At 42.3% G+C, this 25,140-nt stretch overlaps 1 protein-coding gene across 2 annotated transcripts in view; it reads left to right on the top strand.

Annotated features, from left to right (window-relative positions):
* The first annotated feature begins 4,721 nt into the window (after positions 1–4,721).
* The window catches only part of FAM234B (family with sequence similarity 234 member B), a 34,198-nt gene continuing 13,779 nt past the window's right edge, over positions 4,722–25,140 (top strand). Inside the window, exons 1-7 of one of the 2 annotated variants that reach the window (XM_081956807.1) lie at positions 4,722–4,869; positions 8,050–8,442; positions 9,812–9,910; positions 16,189–16,377; positions 18,611–18,741; positions 19,176–19,323; positions 22,751–22,892. In XM_081956807.1, coding sequence (XP_081812933.1) covers positions 4,833–4,869; positions 8,050–8,442; positions 9,812–9,910; positions 16,189–16,377; positions 18,611–18,741; positions 19,176–19,323; positions 22,751–22,892 — 1,139 coding nt within the window. In that variant the 5' untranslated portion in view covers positions 4,722–4,832. Of the gene's footprint in view, positions 4,870–5,118; positions 5,319–8,049; positions 8,443–9,811; positions 9,911–16,188; positions 16,378–18,610; positions 18,742–19,175; positions 19,324–22,750; positions 22,893–25,140 lie in introns of those variants that run through there. The other variant, XM_081956808.1, reaches the window with a different exon arrangement.

Genomic DNA, 25,140 nt, shown 5'->3' with positions numbered 1-25,140 from the left:
AGGGGTTAGAAGTCCATCATGAACAGTTCTCATAGAAAAATAATCTTTTTAATTAAAAATGTGCAGGTACAAGAAAGAAAGAATTTTTTTTTGGTCAGACTGATACAGAAATTATTTTAAAGTAGCTAATTTCTGAATAGTTATGGAGTATTGCCTTTTGACTGGGACACGGGACCCAAGCGTACACATCACACCCATTCAATGTACATATCCAGATGCAAATCTTGTTCTAAGCAAAATGCTGTAAGAATAGAATAGAGAAGACTCAGACTCTTTGTTTTCATTCTAACAATCTGCTTTATATTTCTGGGCTCCTGGCTACCATTTGACAGAATGAGAACTGCGCAACCTTGATCAGAATTTCTGTGAGGAAAACCACATGATTTCCCTGGGTTTATCAACAATCTTGCTTCAGACAGCTAAGTTCACACTGCCATTTGTAGACATGTTTGGCTATTGGGAAGTACATATTTTTTTCTGGAGACTGTTCCCAATGCAACCAATCTTTCCAATTGCTCAAAACTGAACTGATGGATGAGGTTACAGGGGTACTGTGGTGGGCTTCCAAAGCAGTCTGCAAGAGCCACAAGTATCAAGCCAGAAGATCTAGTATTAAAAAAGTAATGTATATTATCAGATTTGTAAGAAGAGGAGCTTTTTGTCAAGATGTGTTCTCCTGCTTAATGGGAAACAGCACTTACTGCCAAAACAAAAACCAAGAAAAACAAATAGTTTTAAGAGGTGTCCAAAGAATAATCTATATCACATGGTTTTCTTACAGTTGTTTTCATTTCAGAAGGGCAAACACGTTGCAGTTTCCTTCATCAACATTTAGCAAACAAAATTCCTGGAAATATTTAAAACCTGAACAAATAAGATAAGGAGCACTTAATAAAGCTGTGATGGCAGATGGTTTCATACTGAATAGCAATTTCTATGCTTCTAACATTTACCTATGTAAAACATTGTTAAGAAATGTGTATTTTGAAATAGCACTGGCTAGAGGCATGACCAAAAGCATGGAAAAGAATAATTAGCAACAATGTTTAGATAGCTTTTCATTAACCTGTATGTTTTTTTCCCCAATGAATGAATAGGATTATATTTGGGAGATATTTATGTCATCATTTTATCTAATATATCTTGGGCAATAAGAACCCATAGCTGTTCTTAAATTAAACATAAGAATCTTGTCTTGGGACAGAATCTCCAAATCATTAGCCAGTTGGCAAAATTTTCAGACTGCAGAAGTTCTTTCTCAAGATTGGATTGATACTATTTTAAACAGAGTTGACTATGGGAAACAATTACTCCATCTTTTGCAAATAAAAAGTTGGAAAGTCCTTTGATGTCAGATTTTTCTATGCTTTGTTCATTGATATAATTTATGAAGAATAACATATAATATTCACACATTCTAGATTTTGCGTGGGAGCTATCACTAGTCTGAGGCAGTGAAGCTAGAGAAAATCTCCATATCTTTGTTGCAACAAAATAAAAAGTCCAGGAAACTATCCAAAAGCAATAGTTTAATTTAGAATCAATGTTTAGAAAACAAATCATTCCCATGTCTTTCAAAAATGACTTTAAAGTGCAGAGATAATAAGTCTTATGATAGCTTAATAATCCAGACATTAATAATGGATTTTGGTACTAACTCTTCTGCATAAAGAAAGATCTAGGAACACTGTTATAAAAATAAACATCCTCTGGGTGATATGGCAGCATACAAGTCAAATAAATAAATGAAAATTATTTAGAAATAGAATTTACAATATTCTGTACGTTTTAACAAGGGCAGTTGCATATGGTAATATTGACTTTTACAGTGACCAATAACCACTGGGACATTAATGCAAAGGTGGTATTCAGCAGGTTCTGACCAGTTCTGGAGAACCGCAGTTTGAATAGTTCGGATAACTGGTAAATACCACCTCTGACTGGCCCCGTCCCCATCTACCTTCTGCCTCTGCAGATTGGGAAGAAATGGGGATTTTGCAGTAACCTTCCCCTAGAGTGGGGAGGGAATGGAGATTTTGCAGTATCTTTCCCGTGCCACGCCCACCAAACCACGCCCACCAAGCCATGCCATACCCACCAAGCCACGCCCATAGAACTGTAAAATTTTTTTTTTGCATTATTGCTAATCTGCTTCCCACCATCACCACACTCACCTTATCACACCCCAAATCCTCCTGGAGGGAGTTTAGACTCCTCCTTTCTTGCCACCATTTCACGTAATCGACTCCAACTACAATTAAATCTTTCCTCATCAACTTCCAGGTTTGTTTAGGTTGTTTTTTGATGCTGCATAAAGGTCTTTGGACACACATTGCCATAAGATAGCGAAGATGGTACATGATCCTGTCCTCTTCAGTCTCCTTGCCACAGGGACAAGATGGTTGCTGCTCAGAATGATGGGCTCCATGGAAGCTGTAAAGCTCAGGACAGCCTCCAACTTAACTACTAGTTTGATTGCTCTCCTGCTGTCAATCACTTTTGGCACCTGGGTCCCCACGTCTTCTGCAACACTTCCCTGGGTCTTCACTACTCCTACAGCTGAGCAGGACAACACAGCTCCCCAACCCCAAAAGATATTGATTGCATTCAAGTCATTATTGTCACATTATTGTCACAAATCAAAGATTTTCACTGCTCCACTGCAGTCAAAATGCAGCTAATCTCCATGAGACGATTGGTGGAGTTCCCACTTAGTGTTAAGCATTTCTACTCCCCTGAACTACTGATGGGTTATGTTGTTGCGCTATCACTATGTCACCAGTTCCTCAGGCAGCCTGATCCACATCATCTTATCTGGCTTTTGTGTCTTTCTTGGTTGCCGATCCATCTGATTATGCCCAACCATCCTGGAACCTCTCAATGTTGTTATTCTGGGCTTGCTAATTCATAACCCTAAGGCTCTATGAAAACTATCCAAGCAGTAGTTGCAACAGAGAGAAATGAACCCCGTCCTGCCAGAGCTGCAAATGCTCTGGGAACAGAACAGTTGTTCTCTCCAATAGCTGCTGGAGCCTCTTTCCATGTCTGCCAATGGTAGAAACAGAGGTTGAGACCATCTATATATCCACTCAAGTGACTACACAGCTCCTACAACCATGCTTCAACCACAAACTCCCTTATGTTGACACCATCCCTATTCTATCCCGATACTGTTGTGAAAAAGAAAGTTCCTTTTGAGCAGGTCAGATCAATCACTATTGTACTATTTCTCCAGAGCGCTAAAAAAAATCTGAAGAAGAATTTGCAAGGACAGCCAAACTGTTAATATAGATCTTATTTATAATAATGCAATATTTCCATCCAAGAAATAATGGGTAGAAACCTGTTAAAGAGAGATCTAACCTAGAAATAAGGATAAAAATTCTGTTCAATGGAACAGCTTGCCTCCCAAGGTACTGAGTGCTCCATCACTGGAGGTTTTCAAAAATAGATTGGACATCCATTTGACAGGAATGATATAAGATTTCCTGCCCTGAGCAGCAGGTTGGACTAGGAGACCTCCAAGGTCCCTTCCAGCCCTATGATTTTATGTTTACCAATTCACTAACTTGCATGCACTATAGTTTCTTTTTAAATGACATTACAGTGTCATTCATCTTTGAAAAGGTATTTTGTGATCCAGATCAAAAAGACTTAGCATCACACATACTCTCATCCATGGATTGTTTCAGATCACCGTCAGCTTCCTTCTGTAGGCTGTAGTGGTTCTTAGCTGGAGCCAAAGTCCACCTTGGCTGCAAATAAAAACTGTGTTGAATATTGAGGTGTTAATGTTTATATATCTGGGACTACAAATATTGATGGTGCTATTTGCAGAAGCGAAAATGTTGGTGCCAAGAAGAGATGCCCCCTAATTTGCCCAGAAAGGACAAGAAACGCATTCCAGTGGTAGAAAACCATTCTGATCCTGGACATACTGCAAGCAGAAACCCTAATGGAGTATCCTGGTCGGAAAGTTCATTTTCATTCTCCGATCCTTGAACGACTGTTGGCTAGGGACCAAAGCACTTGAAAGGCGCTTCCTCTAAAGACGCCTACTAATGCCCCCCTCCCCCCAACGTTTGAAACATAAGTAACCTTTCCAGCCAACTTCCTCCCTACCCGCCCCCCCCCCCCAATTAAAATACGGCTCCCCAAATGGGAACTGTAGTCCCAGTATATCAAGGGCAGAAGCGTTCTGTTTGGTCTGGCTTTTTCTGTGGGAAAGTAGCGGGGTAAAATAATCTGACCGTGAAAGAAACAGCAAAACACTTGTCGACTCTCGTCCCTTCCAATGCCTGGCAGCTGTCTCTTTCGAAGGAAGGGAGTATACAAACGGAAAGCCTTTGATTGAAAAAAAAAGTGATTTACTGTATTAGAATTGCCGAGGTGTGTGTGTGTGTGGGGGGGGGAGTAGGAGAAGTCCTGGCGCCAAAGTATGCGCCAACCGAATATTAATTATCTCCCAGAAGTCCCAATATTAGCAAAATTTGGCTCATCTCTGTAGTGCCCTAGCCGGAAAGGATCTTTTAAAAAAACTGGTACCCAGCATTTTAGGGAAAGCTGAAGTGAATCCCTTGCATCATGTCATATGATCCAGGCACTTAGAAAAACAAAATTCCTTACGCTGATCACCTTAAGGCGGTTTCAGTTGTAAAATATATGCACCCGCCAAGCTAATTACAAACGCAGACTGTCGGCTGTTTTCTCATCTACGTAATTTTCGTGCAAGCACGCTAAAAGACCATTAACACCTTAATGCCCGCTGTCTGCAAAACTACACTTCCCAGGAGGCAGGAGAGTCGGGCGCATGCGCGTCTCCTGCCTCCAGCATGGCTACGGTGTTGTCACGGGCGCTGAAGCTGCCAGGTAGGGGTCTTGACTTGCAGCGCGCCAAACGGTGGTGGGAAATGCAGAGTGGGCAGGATGAGGATGACATCCTTGGAGTATGCAGGGCTGGGGGTTTTAGACTCGGATTTCTGAGTCCGAGAGAACATCCGGGTCCCATCTGGAGAATAGACCCACCAACCTCCTCCCCGCGTATATCCGGGTCCCAGCAGGTGCCCTTTATCTCCGACCATGATAGAGAAAAAGAAAGATGAATGGATTGAAAGAATAAGGATAATTATTATGGGGAGGGGAGAGGCGAATGAGACAAATCCTGGCTATCTTTGTTAAGCGTTTGTGTGATTGCGCAGGTGCAGAGACCACCCAGTTCTTTTGCAGGGAGGAAAGGTTAACCTTGATGGCAGAAGGAACTGGGGCAGCGCTGGTCCCAGGGAAAGTGATGGGGTTGAAGCTTTGAGATAGAGGAATGAGTAGGTATTGTTTTACTGTTGCGAAAGAGATGGAAAATAGGTCTGTCTTTTTGTGCAATCTTTGTTCCCAAGAGCAATTTGGATCAAAGTATTGCTAGCCAGCATTTTTGCAAATATTTACATTTCACTAGGAATAACTTGTTTTTGGAAGTAAATGAATTATTTGAGAACTCACAGTCAGTGATAATGGGAGCCAGATACTTTCTGGCTATGATACTATGTTGCAGTCACCTTCACTTTCATACAAGGAATTTTCAGGGGGCTAAAATAATGCTTTTGGATTTTTGGAATATTTTCTTTTGTTTATTGGCAGAAAAGGGGAAAAGGTAGAGCAGACAGAATAATAATGCAATCCTTGTTTATTGGCTGTGGTAACAGCTGTCCATTTGGAATCAGCCCAGCTGTTAGTGAAAGTGCTGGGAAGATTGTGGTTGATTTAACTGAGTTTTTGTCATCTCTCTAAACTTCAAGAGATATAACTATAATTAAAGTCTTTTTTAAAGCTTTTCATGGTTGAGTGAGGCTGCATATCACGCTGCGTACAATGGTCAGTGAATAATAACTTTCTTGTACAGCTTGGCTTATCTTGCCCAATATTTTCTGTTGGGCTAGTCTTAACCTTAAGAGTGAAGTCATTTAGGTGAGATGGATGATATAGGAACATGATGAATAAGCATGGTGGTTTTTTTTAAACATTTTAATAGGGTTAACGGCTGTAACCTTGTGTAAAGATGCAGAGAAACTTATTTAGAGAGAATTGAACGGTGAGAACTGTGAGTTGTTCTCTCTTCAGTGAATTGGGAAATTCTGGAAAATTAATTGAAACATTCCAGTTACACGCAGACTGAATGAGTGTATTTTGGCACATAATTTGATTTGGTGAGTTAAGAGTCCGAGAAATTCCAGACAAAAATGAGAAAGTACACCTAAGAAGATGACTTTTTCTTCTGAAACTTAACATCTTGCTATACGTTTGGCCTATTCTAACTTCTAGTGGTTGTAACTAGCAAAAGTAAATCACATATCTTATAGCAATGTAAAGAGAACCAGTTTGATGTCATAATTAAAAGCTGGATAGAAACTGGGAGACTGAGTTCTAGTCCTGCTTTAGGCAGGAAGCCAGCTGGTTGATTTTGGACCAGTCACATACACCTAGTCCTAGGAAGAAGACAATAGCAACCACTTCCAAAATCATGCCAAGAAAACCTCAGGAAACCTGTCTGGGCAGTTGTGAGGCGTTAAGGCTGACTTAATGGCAAAAGAAAACAAAAAAAAGTTTTGTAGAAAAGCCCTGATATCTCTTATGCTGGAATTAGATTAATAATGGTTGACTTCAGATTCTGGTTTTCCTTTATCTTGTTTGCTCTGGCATAGATCTACAAATTCCCAGGAAGAGAAATCCCTGGAGAATTGAGATAATACACTTCTGATTGGGAATTCTCCCAGCTGTCTTGCTCATCAGACTGAAACCACTTAACCCCCTTTTAAAGCATTTCCCCCTTTCTATCAAATACAGCCTTTTCTCTGCATTATTTTTCCTTGTAGAATGCAGTCATAGAGCGTGTATCCTATATTTTCCTTTTTAACCAAGGGCATTGAGAATATTTAGCTCCAGTTGAGTTTGTGTAGTATGTTTTTTTTTTTACATTTGATATTTGATTTGGAATAGGTTTTTGTTACTGACATTTTAAAATGTATTTTTAATCCTTACTGAAAAATAATGAAAAATAAAGAGTTCATGAAGAGTGAGGTAGCAGATAAATGGAATAAAACTGAAAATTTCAACTGGAATATCTGCAGAGATCTAAAAGTAATAGCTTTGCTGCTTGGAATAAAGCTTGTGTGTATATCAAGTACTGTTGTTAGACATGAGATGGGACAGTTGTGCAAAGGAGTGGCATTGCATTAAAAATGAGCACAATTATATTTCTGTTCAGTCTGAAAGGCTCTATCAATGTCAAAGGTTTTCAGGAAACAAAACTTTGGAAAAATTTCATTGTCCAGAGTAAGTTTACAGTACTAGGCCATAAACAATAGGCTACAAAATCAAAAGTGTTTTAATTATTGTGCTTTGAAAGAAGTGGAGAAAAACTTTTTAACTGCCTTACCAAAAAGATGGTTAAGAGCAGAGTTCACCAATCTTTCTGGCTTTGCAGACCAGGGATGAGGAGGGGATGGTTTTGCATGAGAGGCGGGCAAGCGTGTGTGCACACACAGTTTTATTTGTGCGAGCGGCAGGTACGTGCACCTGCTGCTTGTGCAAATGGAGTCCATGTGCCGACACTTGTGATGTTCCGAAGGGCTCAAGGCCTGGTAGTAGGCCACAGCCCGGCAGTTGGGGACCCCTGGTTAAAAGGACAGGATTTTGGCATATGGAGGTTAAACCATAAAGGAACAACATAATAGCTTCAGACATAATTGATTTCTATTACAGAAATGAAGGCATTAGCAATTATATAATCCATACCTTTTTTTTCTTAGAAAAACTCTGCCTATAGTGAAATGGCTGTGAATAATTTTGTTAAATAAAAATAAATGATATAATTCAAAATAAATTTTGAAATATAGACAGACTTTTTCTTCTGTCCAACAGTGTCATCTCCCTGCAGCAAGCATGCCCATTTTATTAGATAAAATAAATTGCCTTCCTTTCCTTTAGATCATTTTTAGTGGTCCTGAAAATACCACAAGTTCTTTCAACAAATTTCTCACTTTCTGTCTACCTTCTCAGGTAAGAAGAGTCCAGACCTTGGAGAGTATGACCCTCTCACTCAGGCTGACAGTGATGAGAGCGAAGATGACTTGGTCCTCAATTTGCAGAAGAATGGTGGAGTTAAAAATGGGAAAAGTCCCCTAGGGGAAATCCAGGATGTCGATTCTGATGTGGAAACTTGTATGGCCAAGCAGCATCTCTCGGAGGGTATGACGGAAGAGTACCCAAGTGAAATGAACAATGATTTGGAGCAGAAGACTGCCAGTTCCTTGATGCCTTATTTGCGCACAGCCATCTTTTTACTCACTGTGGTTATCTCCATGATCCTTGTGCTGGTGTGTGCTTTCCTCATTCCTTGTCCACCAAGAGACTTGCATAATACTTGGATTCACAACTTAGGACAAGTAGCAGGTAAGAAATAACTGGAAATAACATTTTAGATTATGAAATGTATACCCTACCAAGAAATGTACTGAATGTTTTGTTGAAACTATAGATTCCAATAAAAGAGAATATTGGTATCTGAGGGTTGAAATGAGGGCTCCTTGATGCTCTCTGAACTTGATGTTTGATTATCCAAACTAGGTAACATCATCGTGCTAGTAAGATGTGCGGTTTGCTGTCAGTTTATATTCTGGTGGCTTGCCTGTCAGTGGTGGTGGTGGTGGTGGGGTCTTAGAGATTATTTGGTTGGCTCTTTGACCGTTTCTTGATTGGGGTATTTTATTTATACCATATTGAAAGTTTTATTTCAGTTTAGTAAAAGCGATCTTAGATTATGTCCAATTAAGCAATTGTTCCAAATTGTCTCAAATTCCATGAACAAAACATATTAAAGCTTATTTTTAAACCAGGTACATGAATATAGCTATTTAATTCTGTGGCAGTTATTCTGTTCAAAGATTTATTTTCTTTGATTTTGAGTATAGCAATTACACATACATTGGATTAAATACTCTATCCAGTTGAACTTTTAATGGCTAGATAATTAATGTGCATGTGTGAATCTTTTGAGTCATACATGGGAATATTAACTAAATTTGATCTTTGGCAGAAGAAAAAAACAACTGAGAGCTTAAATTTATGTTAATTTACTATTCCAGGAAACAAAACAATTATCTTTTATTTCTTAATTTGCTTAATTTGTTATTCTATAGCTGGAAATGCCATTTTTAAATGCTGTTTTTGGTATTTCCATGTTTCCCACTTCAGAATTATATGGAAATGGTATAACTACTTTGATATTTAGTATAGTGCAAGATATTTCATTTGTGCAAGAGCTATTATGTTGTAGAGTGAAGAGCAGGATTTGTAGTTTTTAAAAACCACAGTATGATAGGAAGTAATCCTCAAAATAGCTTTACATTAATAACTTATCTTTGCTGTTGCATAGATTCCAGTTTGTTACTTTGGGCCAGTCCTGACATCAATTTTGTTCAATTCCTCTTTTTCTCATATTGAAATATTGCAGGACTCTGAGAGGCATCTCATGTTATGGATTTTAGATGTTCTGAATTTTCCTTTACATTTGTAGCAATAGTAGTGACATTGAGTTTCAGCGTGTGGGGTCGAGATCAAAAGCTTCTCAAGAATGTAGTTTTGTGAGATGTTAGCTTAATTGATGTTATTACAGTGGTCAAGAAATATATCTGAGTGGGCTAAGCTGCAGAAAGTAGTGAGATTACATTTACAACAAGATTTTTCAATAGTCATCCTGAATATGCTTAGAATGGATGGGAGGTACACTTTGGAAAAGTGATTATTCCACCTTATTTTTCAGATGGAGTTCTGTTTCCACCAGAACTTTTTGATGTAAATAATGATGGTCTTCCTGATGTCTTACTCTCCTTCACAGCTTTGAAAAATGCTAGCGTATTGGGTAAGAGTGCAAATTGTAATAAGTAATTTCAGAATTGAGAGCTTAATGAAATTGTAGCAAGCTGTCAGTCCACAAACCCAACCTTCTCTCTAGCAAACTTGCCTGCAAGGAACAGGAACAGAATGACCGTTGTCTTACCTGAACGGTCGTTCTCATGGCGCTGCGGAGAGTCCAAGGATGGGTTAACACAGCCTGTTTGCCCATGGACTGAGTAGATTTTTCCCCTCTGGCCACGCCTCCTTTGCCTCTTCCGGCTCAGTTTTAAAAACGAGGTCTTGTCCGACGAAGACGTCCTCAGCTCACACCTGTGTAAAGATACAATCTCGGAGCTAAACAATCACCCTGGGTGGGTCTTGGACTCTCCGCAGCGCCATGAGAACGACCGTTCAGGTAAGACAACGGTCATTCTCCATAGCGCTGCTTGGAGAGTCCAAGGATGGGACATGCCCAAGCTATGGTGTCCCAGGGCGGGAAGAAGTGACATTGTCCGGAGCCTCAATAACCTTCTGTAATACTCTACGGCCAAACGAGGCTTCGGCAGAGGCAAAGGAATCGATCTTGTAGTTTCTAATGAAAGCCATGGGAGACGCCCACGTGGCCGCTCTGCAAATGTCCAGAATAGATGCTTGAGTAGCCCAGGCCGCGGTCGTGGCCGCACTTCTGGTGGAGTGTGCTGTTACACGAGGTGGAACCGGCTTGCCCTGAAGGTCATATGTCATCTTAATGCAAGCTCGCAGCCACCGACCTATGGTTGAAGATGACACCTTGCGACCCAGCGAGCCTGGTTGAAAAGACACAAAGAAGGCCTCGGAGTGCCTGATGTCCTTAGTTCGTTTCAGGTAAATGCGGACTGCCCTTCGCACGTCCAATTTGTGCCACCTGCGCTCCTTGGAGTGTTGAGGGCTGGGACAGAAATTCGGGAGGATCACCTCCTGAGACCTGTGAAAATGAGAATTCACCTTCGGCATGAAGGCGGGGTCTAACCGTAGGATGACCGTGTCTGGGTGTATGATGCACAATTCTTCCTTGGCCGAGAAGGCCGCAATCTCAGATACCCTTCTGGCTGAAGTAATGGCTATGAGGAAGGCAGTCTTAAGGGTCAGATGCCGAAGAGAGGCCTTCCTCAAGGGTTCGAAGGGAGCCACTGTCAATGCCTGTAGGACAAATGGTAGGTTCCAGGTCGGGTACCTGTGCACCACCTGGGGTTGAATGTTGTAAGCCCCCTTCAAAAAGCTCTTGACCTGAGGATGGTGACTCAGGGATTGAAGTTGGTGTCTGGCTAAGATGGTGGATAATGCAGCAACCTGGCGCCTGAGTGAGGCTGGCGCCAGTCCTTTGTCCAAGCCCTCTTGTAGGAAGTCCAACAACTGAGGGATGGACGCTTCCACACTGTCAATGTCCCATTGGCTGCACCAAGTAGAAAAAGCAGCCCAGGTCGCGTCATAAATACGAGTAGTGGCCGGACGTCTGGAAGCTTGGATAATCTTAATGACGCTGTCTGAGAGGCTCTGGTCCTTCAGAAGCTGCCCCTCAAGCGCCAGATGGCTAACTGCAACCATTGGGGCTCTGGATGGTTGATGGCCCCCTGACGCAAGGATACCTGGTCTGGAGGAATTTTCCACGGTTGTTCCACAGACAGATCGACCAAGTCCGCGAACCAGGATCTTCTGGGCCAATGTGGAGCCACCAGAATGAGCTCCGACCCCTCCTTCAGCAGCTTGTAGATCACCTGCGGGATCAGAGGGAGGGGCGGAAACGCGTAAAGCAGACCTGGAGGCCAGTTGGACCTCAGGGCATCCATCCCCTCCGCTTGTGCTGACTTGTAGCGGGAGAAGAACCGCTGGAGCTGTGTGTTTGCCGCCGTTGCAAACAGGTCGACCTGTGGGAGACCAAACCTCCTTACCACCTGTGCGAACAGGTCCGGATGAAGTTGCCACTCCGAGTTGTCGATGGTCTGACGGCTCAACCAATCCGCACTCACATTGCTGGTTCCGGAGATGTGATCCGCCCTCAGCGACACTAAGTGGATCTCTGCCCATCGTCCTATGGCCTCCGCCTCTGACATGAGTCTTTTGGAGTGGGTCCCTCCTTGCTGGTTCACGTGAGCCTTTGTGGCCACATTGTCGGTCAGTAGCAGAACGTGGTGCCCCTTCAGCTGTTCTGCAAATCTCCTCAGCGCAAGCCGGGCTGCCCTGAGTTCTAGCCAATTGATGCTCCAGGCTGCCTCCGCGCTGGACCACCTGCCTTGCGCCAACTGACCCTGGTAATGCGCCCCCCAACCGTAGAGACTGGCGTCGGTCGTTACCACGATCCTGTCGGGTTCTCTGAATAGGCAGCCCTTCTCCACTGCTCGAGACTGCCACCAACTCAGAGACCAAGTCACTCTTGGTGGGATGTGAACCTTCCTGGTGGAGTTGCTGATCTTTGCTCTTTGCATTGGAAGCAAGAACCATTGCAGCTCCCTTGCATGAAGACGTGCCCAGGGAACTATGTTGAGGCAAGAAATCATGATCCCTAACAGTTGGGATAGTTGCACTACCTGCCAGGACCTATTCCTGCGACACAACCGGATTCTGCTCCTGAGGTTGCGGATTCTTTCCGGAGATAGGGACACCTGGCAAGATACCGAGTCTATTATGGCGCCCAGGTGTTGTATGCGTGTGGCAGGAGTCAAGTTGCTTTTTTCCATGTTTACGGAAAACTCGTGGTCCTGTAAGTTGTGAACTGTGATGTTTACATCTCTCACCGCTTGTTGATGAGTCCTTGAGTGGATGATGATGTCCAGATAGCACTCCAGGTGGACTGGAAGCTTGCGCAGGTGGGCCGCCACAGCTGCAAGAAGCTTCGTGAACGTTCTGGGTGCAGAAGAAAGTCCGAACGGAAGCGCCCTGTATTGGAAGTGCTTTCCGTTGTAACACAGGCGCAGGAACTTCCTGTGTGCGGGATGGATGGGTACATGCAGATACGCCTCCTTGAGATCGATGGAGGTGAGCAGATCCCCTTGTCGCATGCAGCTTAGGATCGACTGAAGAGACTGCATTTTGAAGCGCTTGTAGGCCAGATGTCTGTTCAGGCGCTTCAGATCTAAAATGGCCCTCCACCCCCCTGAACTCTTGGGGACCAGGAAGAGAATGGAATAGAACCCCCTCCCTTCCTGTTCTGGAGGAACTGACTCTATTGCGTTGATCTGCAGAAGATGATCTATTTCTGCCTGCATGAGAGCCCTCTTTACAGGGTTCCTGGATAGTGGGCAGCGAACAAAGGTCCGCGGAGGGGAGGATAGAAACTCCAAGGTTAGACCCCTCCTGATGGTATTTAAGACCCACTTGTCCGAGGTTGTTTCCTCCCAACGGTCTGCATAGAATTGCAGGTGGCCCCCGATGGGAGGAGACCCCAGACGGTCACTTCCCACGTCTAAACTGACGGTTGTTGGAGCCCCCACGAAAGGGCTTCCGAAAGGACCCTTGATTGGATTGTCTGCCCCTGGAAGAAAAGTTGTTTCGTTCCTGGGACCTGTCAGAGGACTGGTTAAACTGTCTTTGGGAGGAATAGGAAGAGGTGGAGGCCTGGGCACCTTCCTGTGCCCGAAAGGCCTGTTTCCTGAACGAGCCCTGACCTTTCCTGTCATGCTTCCTGAAGGTGGAAGGAAGAACCTTCCTCTTATCCTTTGTCTCAATTAGGAATTTCTCTAGGGAATCCCCAAAGAGGTTGTCCCCTTTGAATGGAGCTGAAGCCAGCTTCCACTTCGCCTTCATGTCCGCCTGCCAGTGCCGGAGCCAAAGCAGGTGGCGAGAAGTGATGTTAGACGCTAGTGCCCTGGAGGCGAATTTCGCTGCATGCAGGGATGCATCAGAGGCATATTCCACAGCCGTAATGATCTTGTTAAGATCCTGTCGCCAACGAGATGCTTCAGATGGGGGCTGAGATCTGAGTTGGCGTAGCCATAATAGGGATCCCCTCGTAAAGAACGAGGCAGAAGTGGAGGTTTTGATCGCCCAGGCAGCCGCCTGGTGCGTTTTGAGACAAGCCTTTTCTGCCCTCTTATCCTCTGCCTTTAACCCTTCCAATAGCTCAGCCGGGAGATTAGAATTAGAGGTCAGAGAGACCACAGGGGCATCCACTTCTGGAGGTTTCAATACATCCTCCAGCCTAGGTTCTAAGGGGTACAGTGATTTGTCTGCGCCACTGGGGTTGGCCAGGGTACCTGGCTGCGCCCATTGGTGCTGAATAACTTCCATGAACATGTCAGGGACTGGTATCAGTTCTGGGTCAGGGGTTGTTTTGCTGAACAGCCCTGCCATGAGGTCCTGGGAAGTAGAGGGGACTTCCTTGTCCTTAGGTTTGGCACCAAGCTCAGTAGAGGCTCTGGCCTTGTGTAAAATGGCCTTGAATAAGGATGGCTTAAAGAGACCAGTGAAGGAGGGCTTGTCTGGAGGCATATCCTCATCCTCCGAGAGAGCAAATTCCTCAGCAGTCTCCTCCTCCCACGTAGACACCTCTGTGGTGATAGAAGTGCCCGGGGAATCGAGGACTCTGGTCCTCTTTTCCCCCAGGGGGCGAACAGGCCTAGAGGCCTTGCCACCCCTGCCTTACTGTAGCCTCATGGCCTCTACCACACCCTGGGAAATAGCCTGCGTGATGAGATCCCTCATTTCTGCTGACATAGCTGGGCCCTTGTCCTCTACAGGCCTGGATTGGTCATAGGCCTGTCCCCTGGCACCCCTAGGAGGATCTCTCTGATCCTCTGCATGAAAACAACATTGAAAGGAGGGGATATCCTCCCTGACTGAAGAGCTAGGAGAACCTGGGTAACCCAGAGAGGCTGCAGGGGATCCTGACATGGAATCCCTATCACAGAAGGATGGAGATCTATCCCCCATTTCCTCCCCCTGCTCTATCTCCCTCTGAATGGGTGGGGAAGGGACTGGCCCAGCCTCACTTGGTAAGGGTGCAGAGGGAACCTGGGGCCTAGCAGACTTGTCCTTTAGGGAGTCCTGCCCCTTGTCCCCTTGAATTTTTGGGGCCTTGCTCCCAGCTGAAGAGTGGGAAGCTTTCCCCCCAGCGCCCTTGTTTCCCTTTCTCCCTTGGCCTGAGGGATCTGGCCTACTGCGCTTTGCAGATGGCCCTGCCAGCTCCTCCCTTCGCTCCAAACCTTCATCAGCCATCCTTGGTTGATCCTGAGTCGAGGAGGTCACTGCTGAGGGAAGGGCAGTGGACGCTGGCCCGACGGCTCCAGAAGCGTCTGCAGACTCAGATGGGAGGCTGGATCAGGCACCAGGACACTCCTTGCCGCTTCCCCTCGGGTGGCTGGGGAACTTCAGGCTTGCTGGAGACCCAGGCAAGCCCTCGCAATCCTCCGCAGCTGTCTGTTTGAGGCGGAGAGGCTCTGCTGCTTGCTGCTGCTTTCCGGTGGGTAAAATGCTTCAAAAAAAAAATGGCCGCCAGCTCTTCTGCGCGCCAAAAGCCTCACTTAAGGTCCAGGCGCTCCCTACTGGCTGCAGCCGAAAAGCGCGCCAAAGCAGCGCTTTTCAAAATGGCCACCGCTCTCCCGATCGGCAAAAGACGCCGTTTGGAGAAGCAAGGGCTTTTTTAAAAGCCTCTTCTCCAAAGCGACCAGGGAAACACGGGGATTGCCGTCCTTCCCTGCGCTCACCAGCAGACGCCGGACGAGCGGCCTCGCTTGTTCCCCCAGCTGCGACTAAGCAGCTGTGGAACCGATCGCTGCCTCAGCCTTACTTTAGTAATTCTTCTTGGTAAAAATAGAAAAAAGGAAAATAAAAAGTCAAAATAATAAAATCTGGGGAAAAATCCTGATAACAACTTAATATTAACACATAAAATAATCTAAAATTACTATTGGAGAACCCAGTCTATTTACTCAAAGCTGAGGGTTCCCCAAAACTAGTCCTATCGGGCGGACTGAGTTTTTAAAACTGAGCCGGAAGAGGCAAAGGAGGCGTGGCCAGAGGGGAAAAATCTACTCAGTCCATGGGCAAACAGGCTGTGTTAACCCATCCTTGGACTCTCCAAGCAGCGCTATGGAGAATTTCTCCATATCTGGGTGACAGTTTTTAAACTAAATATTTAGTGCCTTTGATTTCTTACTGAACAATCACTTCAATTAATCAGTTGAATTAATTCACTTGCGATATGTTGCAATGTATATTTTACTTTCCAAGTAGTCTTGGAAAAATTTGAAAGTAGCACAACCCTCCACAGCAGGTTTTTTTCTTTTCATTATAGAAAGATCAATTTGCCTCTTCTACATATGTCCTCAGGTGTCTCCACGCCATGGGTAACAATAATGGCACTTTCGGGTATGAACGGCAGCATCTTATGGTCCAGTCATGTTAAAGAAGAGATTCTAGGTGTGCAGTGTAAGAATTTGGACTCTGCGTTTTCTGCAGAGCCCGTCTGCCTTGTTACTGGGACCTCTACATTCCTCAGTCTTCTGAGTGCCTCATCAGGTAAGGTGACTTAGTGTAGCTAATAATCCACACTACTGAAAATGGGGAGTTTGGTAGCCACTTTTCTGACTCATGGGTTTTATTAGAAGGAATAATGATACCTTGTTGGACAGCTGCTTCTTTTTCTTCCAATACTTGATCTTTAGATGAGAAGTGTCACAACGTTCTACTGTTCCATTGAATTGTCAACCTTCAATCTTGAGAGCTAATATGGATTACTTTTAAAATAATGTAATCTTCAACAGTGGACACAAAAAGGCTCAATAACTTCATTGTAAGACACAATTTTGGAAACAGGCACAGATTTGTAAAGTGGCAACTATTTTGCAGGCCAAACTAGGTTTTATTCTCCTCCCGCCGCCTTTGCCCCGGCCATCAACCTATCACTCTCTAGATCACTATTTCTCAATAACCATGAAAAACATAAAGAACAGGAACTGATGGTAGATCAGACTAACCACACCCACATGCAGTCTAGTAGTATAGCCAGTATAATATGAATTGTATGTTGGAACAGAAAATTAACAAAAATTTCTGTCTCATCTAAAAATCGTATTACTTCATGAATCAAGAAAAAGCTAATATATTAAATCTTATGTTACGAGAATCTAAACTTTGGTTGTATGTATTGTATTCATATGTAGAATTGTAATCCATAAATGGTTTCCAGCTTAAGTTAAATTCTACACCATATTTATTTTTCAGTTGCTAGATTATTCTTGACATTTATGCATGTTTCCATAGCTTGGCTTGCCATTTTTATAGTGGGGAATTATATATTATTTCCAATAAATGCACAGACTGCCTTGGCACACACATAGCCAACTCAGTGTACTTTTTTGGAATATAAAGTTTGGCAATGTTTAATAGAAGTGGCTGACTAGTAAGAGAACTGGGTTGTTAAAAATAGTTTCATTTGTAAAGCACATAATCCTTGACTTATAATTGGTTGCTTAATGACCACATAAAGTTACAACAAACATAAAAAAGTTACTGATGACCTGTCCTCAGTTATGACTGCTGCACCACCCGTTAAATTGAATACTTTATTTGGCCGTGTGATTAAACACACAAGGAATTTGTCTCCAGAACTTGCAAGACAATAGAGGATGATGATGATGATGATGATACATTTTAAGAAGATAGTTGGTTGATATCTAGGATGCTGGCAGCAACCTGTATCAACCATCAGCACCAGTCAGTGATATTTGTGACACATTTTAAAATGTTCAGCTAACTGAGTTTCATGTTTAATGAATAAAAGAGATAATAATAAAGATAATAAAAGGAATAAATAATGAATAAATACATCAGCCACACTTTGTGGGTTGGTATACATACACATTAAGCAGAGAATTAGACGTTCAGAAGAATGATAGCACGAGGGGAAAAACTGTTCCTATGTCTAGTTGTCCTGGCATTCAATATTTTATAGCACCGTCCCGAGAGAAGGAGATGAAACAGTTTGTGTCTAGGATGTGAGGAGTCTGCAATCATGTGACTACATTATGGACGCTTGGTAATAGTCTTGCATTTATGACAGGTTGTAGTATCCTGTGGTCATGTGATTGCATTTTGTGATTTTTTTTTTAAAAAAAAGTTTTACAGCCAAAAAGACCTATTGAATAAGCTGGATTTGGACTTATGACCATGTGGCTTGCTTAATGACTTAAGTAACAAATATTGGAAAATAGTCATGAAATCAAGTCTGATCACATGTGACTTGACCTTAGACTGCAATGGCTTATAACCAAAATCCGGAGCTCAGTTGTGGTCGTAAGTCAAGTCAGTAAATCCAGAACTGCTGGGCTTTGCAACATTGTCACCAAATATGGGGGTGGGGGGAAACCAAGATAAAAAGATTCCCAAATTTTTTGAGTTCATGTTGCCCCTCGTGGTTCCCAAACTGTGCTCATCGGCAATAAGAGTTTTGTTTATTAAGTAACAACTGTGACACTTCTGTAGGTTTGCTGGGGCAGCCCTGGGGCAGTGCATGGTTGGGAACCATGGACCTGACTTAATTATTGTATTTCCAGTGACCTTTAGAAATTAAATCTTTGGAGTTGCGATCCTAACATACCTGGAAAGTGCTAAATTGAATATTTGATAGATGTGACCATCTTGGTTGAGTTTGTTCAATTGCCACCTTCCCGTTCACCCTCACCTGTAAACCTTAGCCAGCTGATAAGATGCTTCTTGGCTGATGCAAATGTCATTGTATATCACCCTTTAGGGAAACCGGTTTGGACCTTTGATTCCCCCCACTTTTCCAATGGAATCTTGGCTGCTCCAGCTGTTATTATACCTGATGTGGATGGAGATCGGGTCAGTGATTTGATGGTCTTGACCCTTGGAAAAACACAGGTAGGGTGCATTTCGCAAGAAAAGAGGAAGATTTGAACACACTATTTTTTTTATAGCTTATCCCAACAGGGTGGCCAAGATATTTAGAGAGTAACAGATTAGGCAATGCTAGAATAATTGCTTAATGAATGGTCTTCCACAATGTGCCAGCCTTTTTTTCTGAAGCAGAAAAATATTATAAACTTTTGTTAATTCAAAAGTGGCTAACTCAATTTTCCCTACAGCATCTGACCCTCAGATAGATTGGCTAAAGAAACCAATCTAACCCAACCAAGAAACCAAAGAAATAAGAAGCCTGATAAAATTTAACAGGATGCAACTAGAAAATAATTTAAAAATGTTTTTCATTCAGGGTTTCTTGGATGTGCATTGGATAGAGCGTGATTGGACTTCCATCTTCACATTCCCTCTACCTTTTTTCTTTTCTTATGTAGCCAGAATTAGGTTTTATCCTGATATCGGGTAAAACTGGAAACCCAGTGGGAGGACCTGTGAAGTACAGCATCAATAGAAGTGGAAAACTGATTGATCCACAGACTTATATCACCTGCCATGGAGCAGTCTACATCCTGTTTGGCTTTGGTAAAATGTCCATTTGCTTTCTTATTCTTATTTCTAAAGCATCCTGAAATTAATACCACTTTATAATGCCTTGGTAAGGCCACACTTGGAATACTGCATTCAGTTTTGGTCGCCACGATGTAGAAAAGATGTGGAGACTCTAGAAAGAGTGCAGAGAAGAGCAACAAAGATGATTAGGGGACTGGAGACTAAAACATATGAAGAACGGTTGCAGGAACTGGGTATGTCTAGCTTAAGAGAAAGAAGGAGTAGGGGAGACATGATAGCAGTGTTCCAATATCTCAGGGGTTGCCACAAAGAAGAGGGAATCAAACTATTCTCCAAGGCACCTGAGGGTAGAACAAGAAGCAATGGGTGGAAACTAATCAAGAAGAGAAGCAACTTAGAATTGAGGAGAAATTTCCTGACAGTGAGAACAATTAATCAGTGGAACAGCTTGCCTCCAGAAGTTGTGAATGCCCCAACACTGGAAGTCTTTAAGAAGATGTTGGATAGCTATTTGTCTGAAACAGTATAGGGTTTCCTGCCTAGGCAGGGGGTTGGACTAGAAGACCTCCAAGGTCCCTTCCAACTCTACTATTGTATTGTATTGTATTGTATTATTACATAAAAAGAGTTTGAGCCATAACCCCTGGCAGCATTACTTTGGTCCTGATGACAAACATTTCATGGGCTTTGCCTCCAGGATACTTATTTCTTTAATTAATAAATGCCAAAATCATAACAAGGATAGCGATTTATACTCCTAAAAATGTCTAGTTGGCATGGTGGGTAAAAAATGAAATCACTATGGGCATTACTTTTCTGTCAAGCCCAACCCTATTCAGTATATTTTTAAAAGCTATCAACTCTTTTTATTTCACATATACATATAACTGTATATTGCTTAGAAAGCTACCAATTTCTTTCATATAAAAAAGCTAAAAATATAATGATACCTGAGCAGAAAGAAAATGGCCCAAAGAGTAGAGGAAACAAAAAAAAAATCAGCTCCTAATTGACAAGATGATTTTGGAAACCTGCAATAGAAGGAAAGTCAACTTGAATGCAAAAGAAGGCATTCAACTCCCTGCCACATGAAATACAATCAAGGCAATGAACACCTGGGCAATTCTAGTCATTAAATACACAGTTGGAAGTATGGACTGGACGCAAGCAGAATTAAAAGCCCAAGTTAGGAAAGTGAGAAAAATAATGACAATGATTCATGGTCTTCATTCACAGTCATGTTGACAGACTACTTAGCAAGGATCATGGATGTGTATGAAATGTTGCAAGTACGTTAAAAGTAGAAAAAAAGGGGGGATTGGAAGAATATCTGAAGGACAATGAAGAAGATACAAGCTTGCACACAGTGAAGGCTTACTGCATACCAGAGAGACCAAACTGGCTTACAAGAAAGACCAAATGAAAAATAGAAAAGAGATGTGGAAAGGTAATTACATGATCAGTACACAAACAAAAACCTAGCAGGCAAAGTAGAGAACAAGAAAACCTGACAATTGCTAAGAGCAGGAAAGTTGAAGAGAGACACAGAGGGACTAATTCTGACTGCACAGACTTAAGCTTTAAGAACAAATGCATACAAACAACAGCTTTGGTGGGACATTGACTTGATCTATAGGATTAACTCAGCCTATGCAAGAACACACAATGTTCCAAGTGAAGTTCATGTTAAATTTCTTAGAAAGACTGCAAGAGATGAGGTTCTAGGAGCTCAAAGGGGAGGACCACTAAAATATAAAGATAAAGAAATAACCATTCTTAAACAGATTCCAAAGAAAGTAAGAGATAAGAGGAAGAAATATTCCTCTTTAGCAAAAAATTATATAATAAAGGGGTCTGGTTTAGGTGGCTATTACCAGAAGGCATGTTGATTTTCTGGGAGGGCAGCAGAATTAGAATTAACACAGTTGTGGAGGCGGAGGCTTTCACTAAAAAACACAATGCCCTCCTAGATGAAATGGGGGATGCTACACAAGAGACGAGGGAGGGAGGGGCTGAGGCTCTGCCAACAGACGGGGGGGGGGGGGGGGGAAGATGCAACAACTAGAAGACTCAGGTCACAAAAGTGATTTGAAACATTATTGCAATTGTTGTTACAATGTACCTTTACGGAAGTGATACAAAACAAAATGATTGAACTATACTGATGATTTAGTGTTAAACTCAAAACTGCTAATATCTATTCAAATGTTGATGTTTTTCTACTCTTGTTTGTAAAAGTTGTGAGCCTTGGGGGGACTGCTCTCTCCCACACGATGTAGCTGTCAAAATGTTTTTACACCTTTTTAACCCTTTTCCCTTGAAAAAATTTGTAAAAATCAATAAAACTTGTTTTTTAAAAAAAGAACAAATGCATACAAAACTAGAATTGCGAAGATGTTACCAGACTGCAAATTCCATCTCTGCAAAGAAGCTGAAGAAAGAGTGGTTGCCTGTTTAGCTGCTGCCAGACAATCACACAGACTGACTGCAAATAATGGCATGACAGAGTAGCAAGAATGGTGCATTGGAAGATCTGCAAGAAATCCCAATTGTTTGCAAGCAAGAACTAGTAAAAACAAAGTAGACAAAGTAATGGAAAATGAAGAAAATAAAAGTGCTCTCGGATTTTAGAGCTCAACCATACAAGCACCTGCCACAGAACATCCTAGACTTAACAATTGTTGATAAGAAAGGCAAAAAAGTTTGGATAATGGATGTTGCAGGACCTGGAGACAGTAAAAGAGAAGGAACTCTCTGAAAAATCACAAAGTACAAAGGCCTACAAATAGAAGTAGAACTACGATGGCAAAAGAAAGCAAAAATAGTATCAATATTAATACACATCTTGGGTGCAATCCCAGAACATCTGGAGCACCATTTAAACACCAGCACCGACAAATCACCATCAGTCAATTACAAAAGGCAGGTTTATTTGGAAAAGCTTACATCTTGCTGCAATACCTTTATCACGATCAAACATCTGCCCTTCCCAGGTCCTCAGAAAGGACTTGATAGGTAGGTTAAAATGCCAAATCCAGCCTAAGCAACTGGCTGACTGTGTGATCAACCATAATAATAATTTAGATAATAGGTCACATTAATACCAATGCAAAGAGTCTTGTAGGAGTATTCTATAGTGCAGAACTAGTTCATATGTTCTGCACTAAATGAGTCCAGTCTTTTCTTGGAAAACATGAAGAGTAAATGTAAAGAGCTCTAACAGAAAAATCCACTGCTCCAGCCTAAAGACTCCAAGATCAACTGAACAGAAATATGATTATTGTAGAATAGCTAGAATTTTTATCTGTATACATAATAAAGGCCCTCATAGTAATGGGAGTCCCATTGAATTTCTGTAACTTTCCAGCCTCTGACTGATTTCGCACCTGCTTTATCAAACACAACAGAATTTTAGACTTTGCATTTCCTTTCTACCTAGGTCGGGTCTATGCAGTTTCTTTACGAGATATCTTTGCGCAGGCCAGAAATCACGATAATTTCCCTCCAGTGCTGCAGCACGAAGAACCAGAGTGGGAGAAACACAGATCGATCAATTTGTTAGAGTTCATTGATATTTACAGGTGGGACAGTTACCTTTTCTCTACAGTGAAATTTGTGAATCACCCAGTTTTAATTCGATGTGAAATGACCAAATCTTCAGCTGACTAAAGATTCAAGAAATGAGTGTGATGATACAGGTTTTATTTTTTTTTAATGGTTGCCATTGCTCAAAGGGGTGTTTTTCCTTTCATTATGTAGACCATTGAAGTTGACTGTCCAATAATTTTTGTTATTGTGATCCAAGTCCAATATACATAAACTGAAAAATTAAGTTTAAACTAAAATTGCAATTGGGCAAAAGCAATGTGTCGTGCACTGGAAATATCTATGTATTACAAAAAAACTCTTATTGTCATGACCTTTAGTTGGATGAAAGAATGAATGACAATTTTTGGCCCATGACTTCAGAGAGAAGAAGGGAATGAAATTTGGGGTGCTTGCGGCTTTTGCTGGGCTGCTGCTGTGGTCATATGATCTCCATTTTCAATGTTCTGTGACAGTTTCCCAGCCAATCTTGCAATCTCTTGCTCCCTCCCTCCCTCCCTGCCCCACCCAACAGCAGCAACTTACCTGCCCATTGGGAAGGAATATGGGGGCAGGGGGAAGGGATGGAGGAAGCAAGGGAAGGAGGGAGATTTCCAATGCCCCTGCCAAACTCCCACAAGAAAATTCAATAGAGAAACCAGCAGGAAGTTGGAAGTTGCTCCTGCATCCTACTGCATTTTTATCTATGTATCCTTGATCATTCTGTTTCACTGTTTTAGGTAAGGAAATATCTTTGAAATAATGACTGAGTGGGGAATTGGTTGTCTATTAAACACTAAAAGTGAACTACGTAAAACTATACAAAACAAACCATTTTTTTAAAAAAAGCAAAAAATGACAACATAAAAATCCGAATCATAAAGTAGCTAAAATTAGCCCTAAATTTACAGATGGTAACTAATAATTAAGATAGTAAGAGCTATCTAATTTGAAAACAAAGATTAATATTTAGCGGTTAAAAATTATAGTTAAATAGGAATAGTTGTTTCAGATTAAATTACTTAAAATATTTATGAGCCTGGGCACAGATGCATCTGTTAACATCAGCAGAGGGGTTGTACATGGAGATAAGTACATACAATGCTATTCTAGGTCCTGGATAAGTGTGCAGGGCTGTGAAACCTAGGACTCTATTGGCATCTTAACGTGGGCACTGATTTATCTGTAGGTTGTATAGATATAAATCAGGGGTAGGTAACTATGGCCCTTTTATGACTTATGGATTTCAATTCCCAGAATTCCTGAGGCAGCCACACTGGCTCAGGAATTCTGGGATTTGAAGTCCACAAGTCAAAAGGCTCAGGGTTCCCTATCTCTGATATAAATAATGGTCTGCTTTGGCCCAAATTAGAAAACTCTGTCAGAGTCCACTGTGTTTATTATACTGCTACACAGAATTTTGCAATGTGGTACATAATAGCGGGGAGGTTGACTGTCCTGCAGCATTGAACATTTGACATGCTGCTTCTTTGTTTTTCTCTAGAGCAGTGTTTCTCAAACTTGGCGACTTTAAGTCCTGTGGACTTCAACTCCCAGAATTCCCCAGCCAGCTATGCTGTAATAGCTATGCTGGCTGGGGGATTCTGGGAGTTGAAGTCCACAGGACTTAAAGTCGCCAAGTTTGAGAAACACTGCTCTAGAGGCACAGACCCGGGGCCTCAGGCACAGGCAGCCTCTAAAAGCTTTGAATGCAGCCCTTGGGACCTGCCCAAAAGTGATTGTTGAACTCTAGTATCTAATCTGGCAGAAGGGAATTATTATTCAAGACCATAGGCTGTAATTCTATTTCTTTATTTTAGTTAGTTTAATCTAATTTAATGAAATTAAATCAGTTTGGATTTTTCCTGCTTTTACGTGTTTTCTGGAAAACAACAACAACCCCAGATATCTAAAAACTTTGCATACAGGCAGTCCTTAACTTACAGCCTTTCATTTCACAACAGTAGTGACATGATCATTTTTGCCCTTATGACTGTCACAACATCTCCATGGGCGCATCATGCTTCGGGTTTCCTCTCCTAAGGAGGCGGGCATCAAGAAGAAGGGCCTTCCTCCATAGTGGCTCCCTCCCTGTGGAACATCATCCCTGCAGAGATAAGATTGGCCTCCATTTTGACACTCTTTTGCAAGGCTCTGAAGATATGGTTGGGCCAGTGGGCCTATGGACCCCAAAATGACATGGAGTCCATCAAATGGCTTGTTTGTTTATTGTCACTCTGTGTG

The sequence above is a fragment of the Natrix helvetica genome (genome assembly GCF_964273705.1).
Source record: "Natrix helvetica genome assembly, chromosome: 6".
Classification (NCBI taxonomy): Eukaryota; Metazoa; Chordata; class Lepidosauria; order Squamata; family Natricidae; genus Natrix; species Natrix helvetica.
The sequence above is the reverse complement of the archived record's forward strand: the minus strand, read 5'-3'. Positions and strand labels throughout refer to the sequence as shown.